Genomic DNA, 18,828 nt, shown 5'->3' on the forward strand with positions numbered 1-18,828 from the left:
GCTTGTTAAACCACTAAACTGACACCCTTACCATGCTGGTGAAATGAAGATGAGCAAGAGCTTCATGCTCTTGAGTGAGTAAGAGCAAAAAGCATTATGTTGTTCCAGTTCAAGTATATGCTTAGCATGCTTTACAGTGTTGCCCTTAGGAAGTTCCAGTGAAGTTAGTGGAACAGTAGCAGTACATGCTTTTTGATCTAGACCTCAAAAGAACACTTGAGCAATAGAGCAGAAAATAATCATCAAATAATCAAATGAAAGTTTATCCAGTGAATCTTAAGTTAAGGTTAAAGGGTCTAGAAGCCATCAAGAACTGTTAACTGCCCTACTTGAAGCTCTTAACACCCATTATTGGCCATGAAAACCTCTTTGGGAGCCTGCCTTCTACACCAACTGACATTTTTTGCCAGAATTTGTCACTACAGTTCTACTACACTGAACTGAAGCATTGCTTACAAACAGCTCATAAGTAGTAGCTCCAAACAGAACTAGTATGACAGAAGGCTTCACACTAGCTCCCCCTTGGACGACAGAGGCAACAAGTTCCATTTGCCACTACATTGCTTTGCAACTCTTTAGGCACTTCAGGAACATGCACCCAGACCTTCTATAATCTTGTATTTCAGTGGAAATAATTGAATTATCACTCATCCTCCCCAGTATACCCTCAGGCCCGCTACCAAAACGCAAGTTTTACAGACTGCTAAATTCAGGGAATGATTTCTGCACGAGGAGACTTCTCTCTGGCAGGTTGAATGAGTCTAAGTGCATGCAAGATGCCAAAGGTGTGCAAACCAGGATTTATACAGTTGTAAAATACAAGTTAAACCTTTATACACGTTCCAGACATTCTACTTGCCTTTTCTTTCCCTGAATGTTTTCAGACAAGAATAAAAAACTAAACTTGAGCCTTTAACGAATAACCAACCCATGTCCCATTCTGGAAAAAAGTAATTTAAAAAAAAAAAATCAAACATTTATTAAGTGGCTGCAGTCTCAGCTGAAGCTTGCTCTCCTTAAACATACCAGCTGCTGAAAAAAGTATTTTCCTGAAGAACTTCAGGATTTCTTCCCTGATCTCCTGATGTTTCTAACATTAGCTAGGCCATTACTTAAGACTTTTTAAACATGATATAGCAAGTGACACAGACATACCTATTTGTAAGCATCCTCTGATCTGTGCTTATTGTAAACATAGCAGTGTGCAAATGACGAGGTAAGGCACCTTCACTGAGGGCAAGATCTTGCATTTTGGTAGCAATCTCTTTGTCTCCTTCCTTTGGAAACAGGGCAAGATGATTACTAAAGAAAGAATCTTAGTTAAGCTGCTTTTACCTTAAGCCTACAGTTCCAAGGCCTTCCTGACTATCAGTTATATCAGCTAATATCCAAAAGCCAGACACTATAGTATGACACGCTTTAAGTGCCAGTTCTGAACAGCAACTGATCAAAGTTGTAGTAAAGCCACAGACCTGACAATCTGTAGTTATATCTGAGGACAGTAATTGGACAGGATAAGACGTAAGCCTCTCATCACAGATCAGGAGGTTGGTTGTACATTTACAAGTACCACTTCTATACTGTTTAACCCTAATTTGCAATTGCAGAGAACGACAGCCACAAGTAACTGCTTGTTGCTTGTCAAGTGTAACCATTTAAGAATAACTGTTTAAACAGCCACATGGATAAGATTGTCACTCAGTTGAGATACATTAGTTGCAATAAGTAATTAAGAAAAAGCTTTCCCTGCGTTTTTACTTGCCCATGGCCCACCATAGTTCAAGTGACAGGTGTTAAACAGCATAGAAACTTTTAGCTAACATTATCAGTTATATCAATGGAAACTTGAAGATTTATGATACCTCTATTTCAAGTGTTCATTCACTTCCATTCCAAGAAAGTACTAGATGCATTTCAAATGCATGAGCCATTGTGATACACAATGAGGCACTAAGTTAAGCCCTGAATTTCAACACAGGAAGTGTCAAGAGTCAGTTAGCAAGGTCACCCTGCAACAATCATGAGCAGCCCTTAAGTAGTATGGACTTAGCCCATAGATCGTGTGGTATGAAAACTAACAAAGCCAAATCATCCTTTGCTGAAGCAGAAAGAGCAAGAACAGGCACTGACATCACTCGTCTGCTCTGGGACTGTACTACCTGTTAATTCCAGTCCCATTCTGTCTGGCAATGCATCCCAGGAAATACGGCCTCTCCTCAAGAGACCCTCTTTAACATGCAGGAGAAGTCTGGTGGCTCTGAAGCATGTGACTGAGCTACATACAACACCAACAGCCACCTCTTGACTGCAGTATGAAAACACACACTACCTAATGTCCCAACTCACATGCCTTCCAAACCCCCAAGTGGAAGATAAAGCAAATTGCTGTATTAAACCACACACAATTAAGCCAGTGTTCTGTTCCTCCCCCCAACCCCCTGCAAGAAGCTAATATAACAAACAACTTCTGGTAAGTAACTGCAGGTCTGAAATAGACAATACATATTTTAATAGGCTAGCCCAGATAACACTGATAAAGTCTCACCTCTATTATTGCCTTCATTACTAAACCTGCTCCTTTGACAATTGCCATGGAAGGGTGCTAAAATAGAACATTGACAAATAGTTACCCAAGTGCAAAATCTGAGGATTAGATCATCTGTGATTCAGTTTCCTTAATGCATTTACACAGCTGTTCTACCTCCAGTTTTGGGCAAAAGGTTAGTATTCCAGTTTTGTGAAAGCTAGCACCAGGAAGAGCTCCTACAGTATGCCTATCAACAAGAATCTCTCATGCGACTATCAGATCGACTTCTTGGCACTGAACAGCAGTATATACCAAAGAAGCTGGTATAATGCTGGGAAAACTGACAAGCTGATTCGGAACAAGGAGCTTACCGTTTTTAGAGAAAATTAGCATTTGCATTTTAGCTAAAAATCCTAGAACTCTTACAGGTTTACTAATGAAGAGGATGTTACTCTTGTTTTGCAACCCTTTCAACTCTCATTTACTGTGAAAGAAATTAAAAGGCAGCAAATGCTCCCAATGAGAGAAAAATCTGTGCATCTGCTCAATCTAGCTTAATATTTAACTGGTACTTTAAAATGTTTCTAGGAACAAGTCTTAGGCAGTCTATTCTACAATTTGGCATATCATTCACTATAGAATAACCACCTCAATCTGATATATGAAGATAAGGCAACAGGTCACTAAAAAACTGACCAAGGTAGAAAAGGTTTACACACATTAACCAGCTGAACAGTAGACAAATTTGTCATTCAGGAGAACAAGCAAGTTCATGCTCGCTGACTACCTAAGGCCTCTAAGAATAATAACAAATTATGAAATCTTACCTGAAAGAGCTTAAATAGCGTTCTTCCATTAGATGCCACCATTTCCAACAACATGTCAAACTGCTGCCCCTCAGTAGTCTCACTATATGGAGCACATAGGGCAAATGTCAGGAAGTCCAGAAGCGAACTAATTACTAGGGCACCTGTCCCATGATCCTGAAATTAGGAAGACAGGTATGTAATACAGATAGTGTTCTCTCCTGCCCAACAGTATTCATGTAAGTTTTATTCAGTACTCATGATGCTGAAGGTGCTCTTCCCTGTAATACCACAAAATACTCTGCAAAGAAAAATTACAAGTTTACAATATGCCATTACTCTGAGTATGGCAATACTCTGGTAAAGTACTGGCTCCTAGAGCATATTGGAGACTATATATATTGGAGACCTCATATATCAGTGTGCTGCAAATTACTTTTTCTGGTTTTAATCCCCTAAGTACCAGTTTACACTATCCTTTTGGCTAAAAGGACCCGGTTTCCATGTTAAACATGACAACTTTTGTTGCATGACACGTTCTGCAGCATAGACAGCTACATTCTAACCTGTCAAGATCCAAAGGTGTTTAGAACAAACCTCAGTGCCAGACACAGCTCTATTTTCTGCACTTCAATTACAGGTACAAATACATTCAATGATATATCCAAGTATGACAGCAGTGTTTCCATAGCAATTTGGAAAAGCACTTGAAGCTGTTTTCAAAATTTGACTTACCACATGGGAATTGAATTTCTCCAGGAGGTTTTCTAGAAACTTCTTTGAAGAAAGAAGGGAAGCTTTGTTCAGCTGCTCCTGCCTCAAGTCATAGTCATCATGCATGGGCTGTAAAAAAAGTATTCAGTATGTAGTCACATTTCAACCCTGAGCTCATAACAGCCGTAGTCCAAAAGCCACGCTCTGAACCCATAAAAAGCACATCCTACTTAAAATTCAGTAGGAAATCACTGTACCATAGGTTATTTCATGTCTGAGCACACTGCAAGTTGAAAGACAGTCCCTGCTTCTACATCTTTCAGTAGATTGAAGTTCATCCCAAAGTTGCAGAATCTGCAATTTAATACTTACACACATAAGAGCACAAAGCATGTCAATAGAGGCATGAGTTACTCCATCATTGTTCCTTTTGAGGGCTTTCACAACCTTCACTCCTAATCGTTCTCGAAATCTTTTGAAAGGAAAGGAAAAAATTAGAGGAAACAGAAATCTTAGTTTTAAGATAAAAGTCCAACCAAGACCAAAACTGACCTGCTCCCACTGCATTTGGCAAGCCAGGACCTTGACATCTACATATATATGAGATTCCTTGGTAGGAAAACACTAATATTGACTTCACTGTTAACAACGTGCAAAGAGCATGCTCACCAAAACAAAGATATTTCTGTAGTTATGTGATAGTGAGCAATTTTTCTGCTTTCTTATGTCGTCCAGTTAAGACACAAACTCCAAGTAGCCTGTACTTACTGTAGGAGTACAAGTCTGCTTCCTAACATCACGTTTTATCTTGCATTGAACTCAAGATAGTAATGGCATCAACATTCTTTAAGAATGAAGAACCACCTATTTCAAGGACAGATGAAGGTGCATTTTAGAAGTTTTTCCACTAGGAAAAACATTAAACCATTTTTGACTCAAGGCAGAGAGTATGCAGCAAAGGATAGCTTTACATACTAATGATCATTTGGGATTTTCAACTTGTGTTAAAGCCTGATGACAGCCTCATACTACTAGAAGCAAACAAACATGTACAGATTCTTCTAGGCTTTTTCAAAAGTGAGGCTTAACTCCCAACTCTCAGTTTTAAAAATAAGACATCAAAAGCGTAAGAGTTGTTTTCACCTACTACTTCCAAGCTTGAAGAGACTTCTCACTTACTTTGGAAGCTGAGTAAAGGCAAGGAAGCCCGCTTTTGAAGCCACTAGTCGTCTTACTGCTTGGAATTGGCTTTCAAGCTCTGCATTAGATGCTGCAATATCTCCCTCTTGTGAAAGCAATGCTGTTATGGCATTATTAATTAGTTTCTCCTTGTTTTCTGAGAACAGACCCTGGGGTTAAGAAATAACAATTATTAATACCTTTATGGATTAACAACATCTTAAGAGGATGGACACAGGACTTATTCTTACATCTTGTGTAACTGCATGTAGTACCCCGCTGTATGAAATGTTAGCATTGAACCTGAACACAGCATCTGCAAAGTTACCATCTGGAAGAAGACATAATAGAAGTTAAGTGCACAGTACCTGACTAAATATCTGGATGCTTTAAAGAGTACTATAAAACCAGGTAATATGCGTTAGCTTACTTGGAGGAGCAGCCAAAAACCTCAGATGAAGGCTCTCTACTTCTTCATCTACAGGCATACTAAGTAATCCCCAGCGCTGGCCTTTGTGTGTGGAGGTCATTTTCACACAAACATCTCTATTACCAGAAGCTCTCACTCCATCTAACAAGCTAGCCAGGAGAGAATCTCTAGGTTGGGAGAAGGAAATATAAATACAATTTAAAGCAATGCCAGAGAATCAAGGTAAGAAAAACAGGCAAAAAAAAATTCAAATATAGAACGAAAGACAGCAATGCTTTGAATCTCTTACCAACACTAGTGCAAATAGCTACACCTCTGGAAGAAATCATTAACTTTCAAGCATTCCTTTAGTCACTGTAAGACTAGAGCTGCCTTACACCCAGTATAGCCAGCTGCAGCCTTCCACTAAAGGGATCAACTCTAGATTATCTGTTAATGAGTTACAAATGTTGCAAGCCACTTCATCCCTCTGCCTTCTGCAAAACCTCACTTGGCAGGATTAGACTATGTTACAACTGCAAGTGCACTCAGGGACTATTCAGTTGGTTGTTTTAAATAGAATCAACTAAGGCTATCCCAAGCAGACAGCACAGCTCAAAGGATTTACAGCCTTCACATTTCTGTATCACCTACATTGTGCTTTCTTTCCTTGTGTCAGATATACTGCTTAACCAAGTTCAACATACACAGAACAACACTGCTTAGGAGAAACGGGCTGCATCTAACTGTTCAACACCCTTACATATTCATCAGAAAACTTCTGGATGGATTTCCTTAAGTTGGGATGAAGGTAAATCGAAGAGATTTAGATCCCTACAAATCTTGATTTTTAAGTAGCAGACCACTAGAATAGCAAGGCTTTGAGTTAACACTTACAAGGGTCAGAGTTTATGGAAGCTGAGAAAACAGAAGTACTACAATGCCAACTTCCATCTGAATTTATAACCCACAGGAGCTCCAGTTACCTTTCTGTTGAAGAGTATTTCCGAATTTGTCCTTTGATAAATTCAATGGTAAAAAGCTGAGGATTTTCATAGTCGCATACTATTGCAAATACCTAAAAGTAAGAAATAAGGGTCACACAAAGTGGAGTTATTTATCTAGCCTACAAATTAAGGCCATCTTATGTATACTATCAAATGCCTACTATTATCATCTTAGTACCACTTCTTCCAATAGAAACTGTAAAAGAAAGGCTGCTCCTTACCTCACATAAAGGTTTCAAAGTTGCAATGTTATAAGTAGCTGGATCCCGCTCAACTAAGCAAGCTTCTGTAAGAGCTAGTACTCTTTTCACAGGTTCCTTAAAGAAGAAAAAAAAAGGCATGTTAAGTGCTAAGTACTCTCTTTCCTAAGAGGAACCAAGTAGGTCTAGTTCAATACCCTTACCAAGTGTCTAGGTGTTATTTTTTGAACAACAAACTCTGCTAAAGATGTTACAGATTCATCATTGCTGTATTTTCCAAAGCGTAGATTCAAGTACTGCTCAAATTCTAGGGATTCTTTCCTTATCCGCAGAGAGATACCTATGAAGTTGCCAGCATGCTCTATTGCACTTTTGATAATTTCCTCCCTCTGCTCAGATGCAAACAGGTGCTGCAAATTTTGACAAGAAAAAAAGCAGGTGAAAAATATGGTATAGCTCAAGAAGTCAGTTCCATAAATAATCCTCCACTATATACCCTACAGCAGACAATCGACCCAACAGCAGCCAATCTTCCAGCAGCTGGGCGTGACTTTGATAAGTGCATGGTATAAAGAGAGGAGCTAATTATTACACAAGAGATCCACTATTAGTTCACATTTGCCTTTCGGGGAAAAAAAAAAATATCTATAGCAGCTACTCCTGCTGCCATTAAAGGTCTGCACGACCTGCCTGTCCACCCCTGGCAACAGAACCTGACAGCCTGGCAGGAATGAGGAGCCAGGAACCACAGTGGTAGCCCTAGCTGCTGTCTCTAAGGGCTGCTATCCAGCCCGGCTAGGCAAGGTTAGGACAGATCTAGAGGATCCATTATATATTGCTAGTTTTATGCAAGAGAAAAGCATGCTGCAGTATGTAAGACATGGAAACCCTGATCTAGAGAACACAGTCCTATCTTGTTCATAGTGACAGAGATAGCTGTATTTACATTGGTAACTGTAAGTTAATTCCTGTAAGAATTACTATGCTGCTTGCAGTGTAGCACACAGAAACCCTTTTAAGATTGAAACCAGCATTACACCACAGTATTTCCCAAGCAAAGCTGCTGAGTATCAGATCACAGGCCTAAAAAGAAAACATCACCATTGATCAATATATTTCTGCATAAAATCCCTCCATTAGTCAAATAGATTAGCAACACTACCTGTCACTTTTGTAGCTTTGAGAAATGTCAGGAAACTCCCATGTTCACATTACTTTCTTATTCACTATCCCATATAAATAACTAGGCATTTTATGCTCAGTAGTTTTTAAACATGCAATAAGCAAAAAAAACCAAAAACACCCTAACACATTGCTCTCAAAAGTTTTTAAAACCTCTTTTTTTACAGGAAATTAGTTAAAACTTGTCCACAAGCCTTGAGGCTCCACAGCTGAGTTCCAAAGACATGCATACTTGTATGTTCAAATTATGCTGAATCCTCATTATTTAACATGCAGCTTAAACATCCTAAGCACCATACCAAGACGTTTTGGTTTAGTACTCACCAATCTACTAAATCCTCCGTAGAGGATACAGAAGCCTCCCTGATAGCCAGCAATATCAACAAAGCCTTCAATGTTTCTGTAGTCATAGGAGCACAGGACTTTATTTGTTGCAGGATCAATTTGGTCAATACCTCCAGGAGTCACTTCCAGAATCACAGGTTTCCTTGAATCACTCCAGTGATGTTTATAGCAGTTATACCTCTGCAGAGAGAGCTACTTTTAGACATCTACACACACTCCTTTACTACACAGCAATAGCTCTTTTCCCATCTAGTAAGCAGTGTGGGTGTAAAGTTCAAAAAAATTAAATCATTTTCCTTAATGCTCCTATCTATGTTAAGAACACTATGAATCAAAGGAAAGTAGCTGTCAACTGACAAGGAAGTCATCGCTTAAACAATGCATTTTGAAGTGAGAACAGCAATCCCAAAACAGCCACTCCAAAAGGGAGTAAGTTTCTTCCACTGCAGATTGTCTACTCTCAGACTACACGTGCTGTGGTTAGACAAGGAAATAGCTATTGCATCAGATACTGTTACTCAGCTAATCAAACTAAAGTAAACCTATCACTACAGTGCAAATTTTTCATCTCCTGCAGTCATACTCCATTACAAATACAGACAATGAAACCACCAAAAGTTAGAGATCTATTCTAAACTACAGCAAGGCAAAAGGGACCCCCATATTCCAGCAACATTACTAGACTGATCAATTAAGATTTATTCTATACAATGCTTCAAGTTACATTAAGTGCTATCCTCTGTGACCAGAAGACATAACACCAAATATAAAGTCCAGCTCTGTGTGCTTTGCTTGTTACCATATTACCAAGATACATTAAATGGCAATCTTGTCTTTAATTTGTCGTACAGAAATCCTCCTGGAAAACAATATTCCCACATCAAGTGTTCAAGATGCTACACAGAAAACTATTTAGTTAGAAAGTGAAGTGCTGGAAGTAGTAAACATTGAATAATGAAAACTTATGTTTTTCTTCTTTCTTCTCTCCAAGTAAGAGCTCCACAAGGCAAAGCCCTTTATTTGAGAGTAACATTCAGAGTATTCAAGTGTACCACCATAAGGCTCAGGTCAAGTGAAGAAAACTCAAATATTCCACTGTTGAAAAGGTTCCCATTGTTTTTTAACAAACTTTTTTTTTTTCAAAGCAAGACTTCAGATTCAAATTTACAACAGCTATTTTAGGTAGTATATTTAGCATAATATACATGAACAAAGTAGAAGTTTAGGTCTTTAGATCATTTCATTAAACTGCACATGATGCAGACAAGCCAGACACTTACCCGTCCTGTGATTTTTCCTTCTGAGAAGTCTGTCCTGAATCTCTGTTTTTTAAAAAAGTTAACCATGAGTGAATGCAAATATGATAGCAAATCCATGCAGGAAGTCTATGTTTAAGCTGACCCTGTTTTAAGAAACTCAAACTAAGCCTCCTTGAAAGCTCACCACTCCACTGCAGTTTAATACATTCAGTATTTCTAATTTTACTCAATATTTAAGAATCATACACTAGTTGCTGCAACTGACACTAGATCAAGTCATTAAGATAACAGCCTAAGACAACTTGCTTTCATACTTTTTATATAAGGAAAGAAAACTTATTAAGCTACCACAAAATGTAATGATAGCCAAGAAAAAAATTCTTACCAGTGCCTCTGTAAGGAGTTCTGTTCTGTGCTCTGTGGAAAACTTAAGTGTTTCAGACTTTTTTCCACTCCCTTTGCGAAAAGTGAGACTAAATTCTGTTCCTTGTCCTTTTCCAACAGGAGAAATGCTACAGATATCTCCATAAGGCCACTAGACAATTGAAAGTAATTAGGTTATACTGTTAGTAATTTTAAAGCTACATCTCATCTACTCAAAACCCCTTAGTACCTATAACAACCGAGTTACTGTAATGAGACAATAGCTAGCAGTCTACGTGACAGCCTTAGCTTGAACTTCCTATTTGATACTCTGCAAAGTAAATAAACGTCCCAGCTCCCTTCAGGGACATAGCCTTACAGTGATCAAACTTAGCCCCATTCATTCGGAACAGCACACCCAGAAGCAAACTACTACTTATTAGCCAATAAAGACAAACTGCCTAGAAGTACAAAACCCACTGGATATTCATAGAGTTAGTAAAGGCAACACCAGCTTTCTGTTATGTGTACTTTTGTAACTGCTGCCATACCTTCTGGCTTTGCCAAGATCTTGTCAGACTAGGTAGCTTCTAAAGACTGAATACCACTGTTCACTCTGAATAATGAACGCAAGTCAGAAATCAACTTTAAAAATGGTAGTTACCTGATTTGTAACTTCTAGTGTGTTGGGATTGTATGTGGTGATGGCATGGGTTCCAACTGAAAAGACTCGTTTATATCTAGAATACAGAAGAGAGTTAGTTTCTCCAGAAGTCACAAAAAATCCCCACTGAACTGCAAAAATTATGTTTAGAGGCTATATAGAAATTATTGGTAGGAAATTGATATAGTTTTCTTTGGTTTTAGTTTGCAATTTGCCCTTGTAATACGTTAAGCTCCTCTTCTTAATATATCAATAAAAGGGACGTACAAGTTAAATACTACTAAATATATTTCTTCACGCATAACTTTGCCCTACCATTTTCCATTATTACTCAAATTAGTGCAAGTTCAAACTCATCTGGGCCAGTAATGGCTTATCTAGGAATTAAGAAGTGCTTATTTTCTTCAAAACTTAGAAAAATCTGTACTATTGAAGCGACCTGCCACCTTAAATTTGTTTAATCTGTTTGAAAAACCTATTTGTTTTTCCATGTAGTTAAATTTTCTTTATTTAGGATGCAGATCAAGAAGTCATAGTAATGAAGCATAACATTTGAAGTTACTCTGGCTGCTAATAATTCCACTATATTCAGCTTGTCAAAAAATGCTCCAGTTCTTAGATCATAACAAAATCCTCTGACCAAAATCAACTGCTCCCTCTCCTCATGTTACACAATTTAGGTAGGTATTCTTGTTTATGCTGTGCTAAAGAACTTTTCACAAGTAATAAAGCACTTTATTACTTGCATAAGGTTTTGTTTACTCACTTAACATACTACAGAGCTTCACAGTGCTTTGTGGCAGAATAAGGATCTGCCATGATCACACACAATTGAAGAACATCTGCCAAACATTACAGCCCCTTCTTTTTCTTCCCTCATGCTCAAGCCAGCACTTCAATATCTAAGAAGCATATTTATTATCCAGCATTCTTAATATGTGATGCAACAAGGAAAGCAAGAAAGAAGAGCAGATTTACTGAGTTACCGTTTCCTTCATCTTGTCTCCCTAGGCAACTTCAGAAAATCCAAGTCTTGTTGCGTGAACAGAGGAGACTACCAAGTCAGTTCTTAGATGCAGCCTAAACATATTCTTGCCCAGAACTTCACCTTTAAATATGTAAGAAGGTATTTATACCTTCAGGCCGTGAAGATTCTACTGTCAATTATCTCAAATTACACTGAAGTACAGTCTAACACCAGGCTGTTTTAAGAAGAATATGAAGCAAATGTGCTCTTCCTAGTAAAAAGGCTATTATTGCCTATTCACTAGTTTCTCTGAAGCACTGTAGAAGTCAAAAGTTACATTTTTTAAATTAATATGAACCTGCTAGCCAAGTTTTATACCATCACACTTAAGAGAAGGACAGTGTTCATTAATTTTACAGAACTACAGACTGACACTGGAGCATTATCATCTGCACTACTAGAAAATACTTCTCATATTTTCTGCCATGTACCCAGCCCTCATTCAGCAGTGGGATAAATCATACAAATATTCAAAGTGATTCAGGCCGGTTTAGCACTACACATTAAGGTCCTGCTTTTTATGTTGTTCGCAGATTATACTGAGAATGTGTAACTATGATCTGAGTGGAATTAGGAATTCTTATATATATGTATAGGAATATATAGAAGCTTACTACAAGCCATATAAGCTTCTGCTGCAACACAAGACAACTACTCACTAGATATGCCTTTCCCCTCATTATGTGAAAAGTGCCATTGAGTTTTTAAACTAAGCCTCCGATTTAGTCTTTAGACTTAGTTTGAAGTTCCGCAAGACTTCATAGTTTATCAGAATGTTGCCATCAGACTTCAAGATCATACTACTCTAACTTCAGCAGCTTGCATCACATAGCAACAGGCTCTTTAATGGAAGGCATTGGGCAAATGAAGAAATCAGAGTTTATGTATTTGATTTTCACCAGGTAGCTCTTATCACATGCACGCTAGATTTGCACATATGCCTTAGAAACTTCAAATAGAGGCACCTGGTATTGTCTGCTGGGCAACAGAAGGATTAAAAGGGACAAACAGTTCTAATGTTATACCCCACATCACTACTCTTATTATTACTAAAGGAAACAGTTTATTTACCCATGCCCACACTAATTCAAATGCATGGAACTTAACTCAGGTAAGAATCTACACAAGTATTAGCTAGAATTCTAATGAGGTAAAATTAAATATTAAGCTATTTATTTCAGGTCAATCAAGAATCTGTCTGGGCAGAGGAAAGATTGTCCTCAGACAACTGCTCAGTCTAGTCTGGACTCTCAACTACCCAGGGCTGTAATTTTTGCTGACAAAGGCAAGAAGCTTTTTGATTAGACACTGAAACAATCTCATAGTTCTTCAAAGCACAATCGAGAAAGATCTGTGGCTGCCACTCCCTGCAATCCCATCCTCCTTTCCTTCCCAGCATTCCCAGTCTTTGATAGGAAGAATTCATTAAGTATCTATCAGCATACAGCCAACAAAGAGCGCCAGTTTCAACTTACTGGACAAACAGATTTAGACATCACCTCTTACTAAAATAAAGCAGTAGTCATGCTCCTGAGGTGTAGAAAACGTACCCTCTTTGCTCTGTTGATGTTTAGGTAGCAAGGAAAAATCCCAGTTCCACAGTGCTACTATGCATGTGAGAAGGAACAATGGGTAAGGATACCAAAGAAATTCCTATGAAGCCTTAAAAAGTATGCGTAACAGCTGATTTCAAACACTGTGTGACAGATGCCAGTTATGATAATTTAATGGATAGTTTTATTAGAAGTTCCCTAAATTTTACAGTCAGAAGCATCACTGAAAATTCATTATTAGATCCAAGACCCCCATTAGGGATGAAGTTTATTTCTATTAACAGAAGTCTTTAAAATCTCAGTAGTTTAATAGATAATCTATTAGACAACATGTTAAGTGTATGTGTGAACTAGCAAGCCTCAGCTATTAAAGTCTGTAAGACACTACTCCTCCAAGACCCTGTTCTGAGAAGCATTTCCACTTCAAAACTGGTGCTTTATGTATTAGTTCAAGAGACTGAGAAGCTATGTCAGGTGGCCCATTTCTGAGCTACACTGAAGTGTGGGAACATGTGCAGAGGAAGGCTAAAATTAAGCGTTTAAATCCAAATTGGTTCTAGTGTAGGTACATTCTGTTCAGAGATTGAGCATCAGGAGCCTTTAGTTCAATTTTCATCCATCAATATATGAACTACGCAGTTAAATCCAATAATGGAGAAGAGTCATGTCTCGCACTTTAAAAAAAACGCCAAACTTGAAACTACTTACTTTCCCCTCCATGAATGTTTTGTTGTGTAGAAACAAGCAAGATCTCTGTTTTCTCTGATTATATTCATTCTGTGCCAAGACCTGAAAACAAAAGAGACATCCTGTTAGTACCCACGATTTTCATTTAAAACCAATGTTCACTAATCATCAATATGCTTCAAGACAGAAAGACTTCGTTTTTAAACATTCAAGTCATTGCTTGGTCAATTCCACACAAAATAATATTAGGAATACTTAGGTTTATCAAGCAATGCACAGACTAAGTTGCACATGGAGTTCAACATGAAATTGTTTCCCCACTGATTTTGTTACACTAGTTACTCTAACAGTACCAGGTTACAGTAATTTACACCCCATTATTTGCCATATTATTTCAATCACTATTTTTGCTGCACCTTCACACATTCAAATTCAATTAAATTCTATATCCTTTCAAGAATGCTTAACTCCTGGAAATTGTGTAATATTCTGAAATATGTGTAATAAAAAAACCTGAGTACCCTGACTCCACAACTCCAGCTAAGCTGTATTCCTATTGCAATTTTTAAATACACAGCAAGGAAAAACCTGGACACATGTAACAGGTTATTTTCCAGTCTGAGATGGAATCTGAAGTTGAGAAGTTTACTTACTAGCTAAGAATTATGGCTGAAGAGCTAAGTACCCTTTCTCTACTTTAAAAGCTTAAGGAATCCCACCAATAACATCCTGACATGCCTATTTCACACACGAATACCTATTCTCTAAGAATTTAGTAAAACTTGCCCTTAACTGCCTGACTAGATCACTGCCTTAGGAGCTCTAAGTTCCAAGGAATGCTTCTGAACACTACACACAACCTTCCATGAGTAAAATGGATGCATGTTGAGTTGCTTTTCCTTTTCACTTTGCTTTATTACATATACAAGGCACTTAAGTAGACATACCCTAACTAAGCTGCAAGAGCAAAGCTGTCACTCAAGCTTACTGCTACAGCATTGGTTTTATTTCCGAATGTGTCAAAACAAGTTCCCCTGCTCCTGACTGCAGACTGGTACTACTCTCAGGATCACACCCTTAAATGTGGTAGCATCCCCAAAACATCACACACAAACTAATGTGCAAGAATTCATATTCATAGCTTGCCTGAAGCAACACTAAAGTAATCCAATCCCAGTCAGCACCCCACTAAAAGTTAGACTACAACTCCAGTTATCTTTATACATTCAGCTAACCACTTGGTTTGGCAAAGGAAGATCTCTCATTTTAGGACGGATGACCTGTAACATTAGCTCATTGCTAATTTCTACCCTCTGCAACTTCAGGCTATTTTCTTTCTGGGCAGAGACTGTAGCAGTTATGTAGTCACAAACATGAAGAATGGATAGCCTGACTGAAATGAACTTGAGAATTCCTTCCCTCGGGTGAAAAACCAGCACAACCATCACTACCTACTGAAAAGAACTTGTGGTACTGCCTCTGGAAAAAAAGAGAAAAGCAGTATTTACGTATTTCAATGACTCAATCTTCGAGTCACGTTTTCAGAGTTAATATCCCACTGACTTGTGACAAGCTAAATTCTCTAAATCCGGTTTTTGGAAATAAAATTTCATGAGGGTAAGATATCCAACAGCATTATTCCTGAAGTTCTCCATTTTGCTCAGTTATAAGAACTATACTGTATTATTATTGCCACAGATAAGCATCAGAACAGTACACTGTTCAAACTACACAGATCTTACTGTATAGTAGGACACTTTAGATCTGATGTGTTTTAAAGTTATTTTTCAGAATGAAGAGCCAGATACTGTTGCAGCACTCTCCAAACGAGCCGGCTGCAACAAGGTCTTTCACCATCTCATATCAACACACTCTTCACACCAGTCCCTCTGCTGCCTTCTCCCTGTCTCGCTTCATCCAGGGCCTGCTCTCTCTTGCTTCTTCCTCGGCTGCTCTCTCTTCATTGTCTCTCAACCACTTAACAGAACCAGCCACAGCTGCACCTCATCTACATCGGCCAACGCGCCGCCCCTGAAACCCACAGCTGTATACTATCAATGTTAATTAACCCAGCTTCATTCCTCTACAAGATACTCAATCTTCATACCTCCCTTTTTAAGCCATTTTCTTGACATTGACTAATGTATTAATAAAAATAAAAGGTTTATAAGACTAGTCCACTAAGTTTGGGATTATAAGATCTATTTATCTGTAATTCCAGTTTCACCAATACCGGTCCTCTGACCAGCTCTATTAAATCTCCCAGACCTGAACACCACCTGCTTTAGAGTATTTAAAGCAGGATGTTTTCACACTTGCAAACATCTTAACAATACTGAACCAAGAAACACTCATTTATGAACTACTAGCAGCTTCCATTAATTTTAGCACCACTATCTACGATTCAGACTACTGACACATGAAGTATTGTACATGCAGTGGAACTGACAAATTCACCACAATGCTTTTCTGTTTAGATTAAAACTACTAAAGTCACTAAGCTTTGATGCTTCACTCACTGTGCTTCTGGACAGTGATTGTAACTATCTCTCCCACTGAGAAGACTAGCACAGAGGCAATACATGCCAAAACCTAATAACAATTAATTCTTGTACACATCTTCCCGCAGTTTGAGAACAAGGCTAACAATAGCCCAGTGTTCTGAGCTGCTATGTTGAAGTCCAGCAATCATTTTTCAGTTGTCCTTGGTTCTGCAGCAAGAGCAAGATAAAATAGTTCATGACAAAGACATTTTAGAAGAAACCAAGAAGTTACCTTCCTTCACTCATTCTGGCAGAATCAATGTGGCATCACTTTTACTATACTCTCTACAGTATGATACACTGTAATTTTATTACCTGAGACAGTGCAACCACTGACTTTGCAGAGCACATCAGGTTTTATGATTAATCAAGTTTAGCCATATTGCCAGTGTAAGCTATAGCAGCCTGCTTAGTCCTATCAATTTCCAAAAACAATAGAACATTGTCACTTTTACATCTTCTTCCTGTATTAAGAAAACATTTTAAAACTTTACTGACTTCACAAAAATTGAGTTATATTCTTTACTTCACTCATAAAAGTATCCAGAGTAAGACCCCAATTTTTATTATCATCTTAGTGTCCTGAGGTAACCAATAATAGAAAATAACTTCAGATGTTATTTCAAACATTTTACAGCACAACCATTGGATATCCCCATACTCACGACTCTCAAAGGCTTAATACTAGAGAAACACCTGTTTCAGTTGTTCTACTTCCATTGCAGTAGAGGCAACAAGTACTTTGAAAGGAGCAGTTTATAGACATGTTTCATCTGGTTGAGAGAGAGTGCAAGCATGCTGAATGCAAAGTAGTCAAGTAATCTGAAGTTCCTGCAGGCAAAACATTGTCTACAATTCACAACTTCTATTGGGAGCTTAACTAAAGCACTCCCCTAATACCTGGATATTTTAATTAGCTTTTTCATAGACAGAAGTTCAGCAATACTCTCCAATTTGGTTCATGTGGTACCGTAAGCAGCAATGAAACAACTTTTTGGGGAAAGAGTTGAAACCACATTTTCTACTTACCACATGTGCTACACATACCAGAAGTAGGAACCCCTAAAATTAAAGGGCCTGAACTACTGCCAGCTACCTGAATAGGTATATTATACAAGCTGTGTTCAACTTGCGTTCACTTTTCTGGGATTTCACTTTCTTCAGACAAAATTATCATGTGGGAAAACAGAAGCTATTTCAGGAAACAGAAACAAGTCAGTCTCAAAGTAACACTTGCAGAGTTAGAAACAAAGCTGTGACCTTGGAGGCATCAAGCCAACAGGCATAGCTGTAATTATACATAAGTGTCCCTTAGTTTAAATAAAGTCAGAAGTCTGAACATGGGTTCAAAGTTTAGAGCAGAATTCAGTTTGACTTTTTTTCCTGATCATATTATTCCTCTACAATTACAAAGCTTCCGTATGTTTCACAGAAGGTTTGCCTTATGCTGCAGTAGCACTTCAGAGCCCCACATAGGATTATTATTCTCTTCCACTGGGGGAGGAGGAAGAGAAATGCTGATTAGAAACAGAGATTTCTTGCGGGAAAGAGGAAGAGAAATGCCGATAAACTCACATTTCTTTTTTTTAAAAAAAATCTTATTCTAGCAAGGTTAAAATACAAGGTAAAGTTCCTGGAAAGTCTATACTACACAGAGACAGACACTCAGATCAAGCTCAAGTGTGTCTTTTCTGAGAGAGCAAAGCCATACCAGTAAGATAAACCCAGGGACCAACTGGAAAGAGAGTAAAGCACTGAAAAAAGCCCCAAGGTTCTGTTAATCTGTGGTTCTACATACCTACCTTTCAGCTTAGAGGTCTGGAGCCTGATTTCCAGTCATCTACTCATCTGTAGCTTTAAAAGCGTTATTTAAATAAATGAGTTTTTCTGCACCAAAATGTTTTAGCTGTCTAGGTTTCATCTGCTTCTTCCACTGCTGTGTGCACCAACTGGCAGAGTTTTGCCTCAGACAGATGCTTTCTAACAAACACTAAACTTTTCCCCTATTCCCTAAACAGTACTCTTAAAGCACTACAGCCCAATTAGCTGTGGAAACCCAGATTTCTTGATCTGTTGTGCAGAAACTCACAGCCCTTTTTCTAAGAGTAGAAAGAGTTGAGATCCACCAGATCCTTAGAAGAGGATTCGTGCAGCCTGCCTCATTGCTGCCTTTAGTTGGTCCAGGATGCAGACAGGCTGAGAATTTCAACTTTACTACTACCAGAAATGATGCTGATGACAGTAGTATCCATCCTTCATCTGACTGTTCAGTTTCCCCCACTGAGGACTGGTATCTTCCATGCTTGTTATTTCTCTTTTCCGTCTACATTAGCATTCTGCTGTACCAATGAACCAATCTGATT

General features: G+C 38.3%; 1 protein-coding gene across 3 annotated transcripts in view; it reads right to left on the reverse strand.

Annotated features, from left to right (window-relative positions):
* The window catches only part of DNAJC13 (DnaJ heat shock protein family (Hsp40) member C13), a 55,510-nt gene that overhangs the window by 34,264 nt on the left and 2,418 nt on the right, over nt 1–18,828 (reverse strand). For all 3 annotated transcript variants that reach the window (XR_005103704.1, XM_037383822.1, XM_037383821.1), the window contains exons 2-17: nt 13,944–14,024; nt 10,656–10,731; nt 10,014–10,163; nt 9,650–9,691; nt 8,349–8,549; nt 7,046–7,252; nt 6,864–6,959; nt 6,622–6,713; nt 5,657–5,823; nt 5,478–5,557; nt 5,227–5,396; nt 4,420–4,519; nt 4,069–4,176; nt 3,355–3,510; nt 2,546–2,602; nt 1,156–1,277 (exon numbers count right to left, since the gene is read on the reverse strand). Coding sequence is in view for 2 of the 3 variants with exons in the window: in XM_037383822.1 (XP_037239719.1) it covers nt 1,156–1,277; nt 2,546–2,602; nt 3,355–3,510; nt 4,069–4,176; nt 4,420–4,519; nt 5,227–5,396; nt 5,478–5,557; nt 5,657–5,823; nt 6,622–6,713; nt 6,864–6,959; nt 7,046–7,252; nt 8,349–8,549; nt 9,650–9,691; nt 10,014–10,163; nt 10,656–10,731; nt 13,944–14,011 (1,892 nt within the window). In the remaining variant the exon portion in view is untranslated. The remainder of the gene's footprint in view (nt 1–1,155; nt 1,278–2,545; nt 2,603–3,354; nt 3,511–4,068; nt 4,177–4,419; nt 4,520–5,226; nt 5,397–5,477; nt 5,558–5,656; nt 5,824–6,621; nt 6,714–6,863; nt 6,960–7,045; nt 7,253–8,348; nt 8,550–9,649; nt 9,692–10,013; nt 10,164–10,655; nt 10,732–13,943; nt 14,025–18,828) is intronic.

This window comes from Falco rusticolus, chromosome 4, assembly GCF_015220075.1.
Source record: "Falco rusticolus isolate bFalRus1 chromosome 4, bFalRus1.pri, whole genome shotgun sequence".
Taxonomy (NCBI): Eukaryota; Metazoa; Chordata; class Aves; order Falconiformes; family Falconidae; genus Falco; species Falco rusticolus.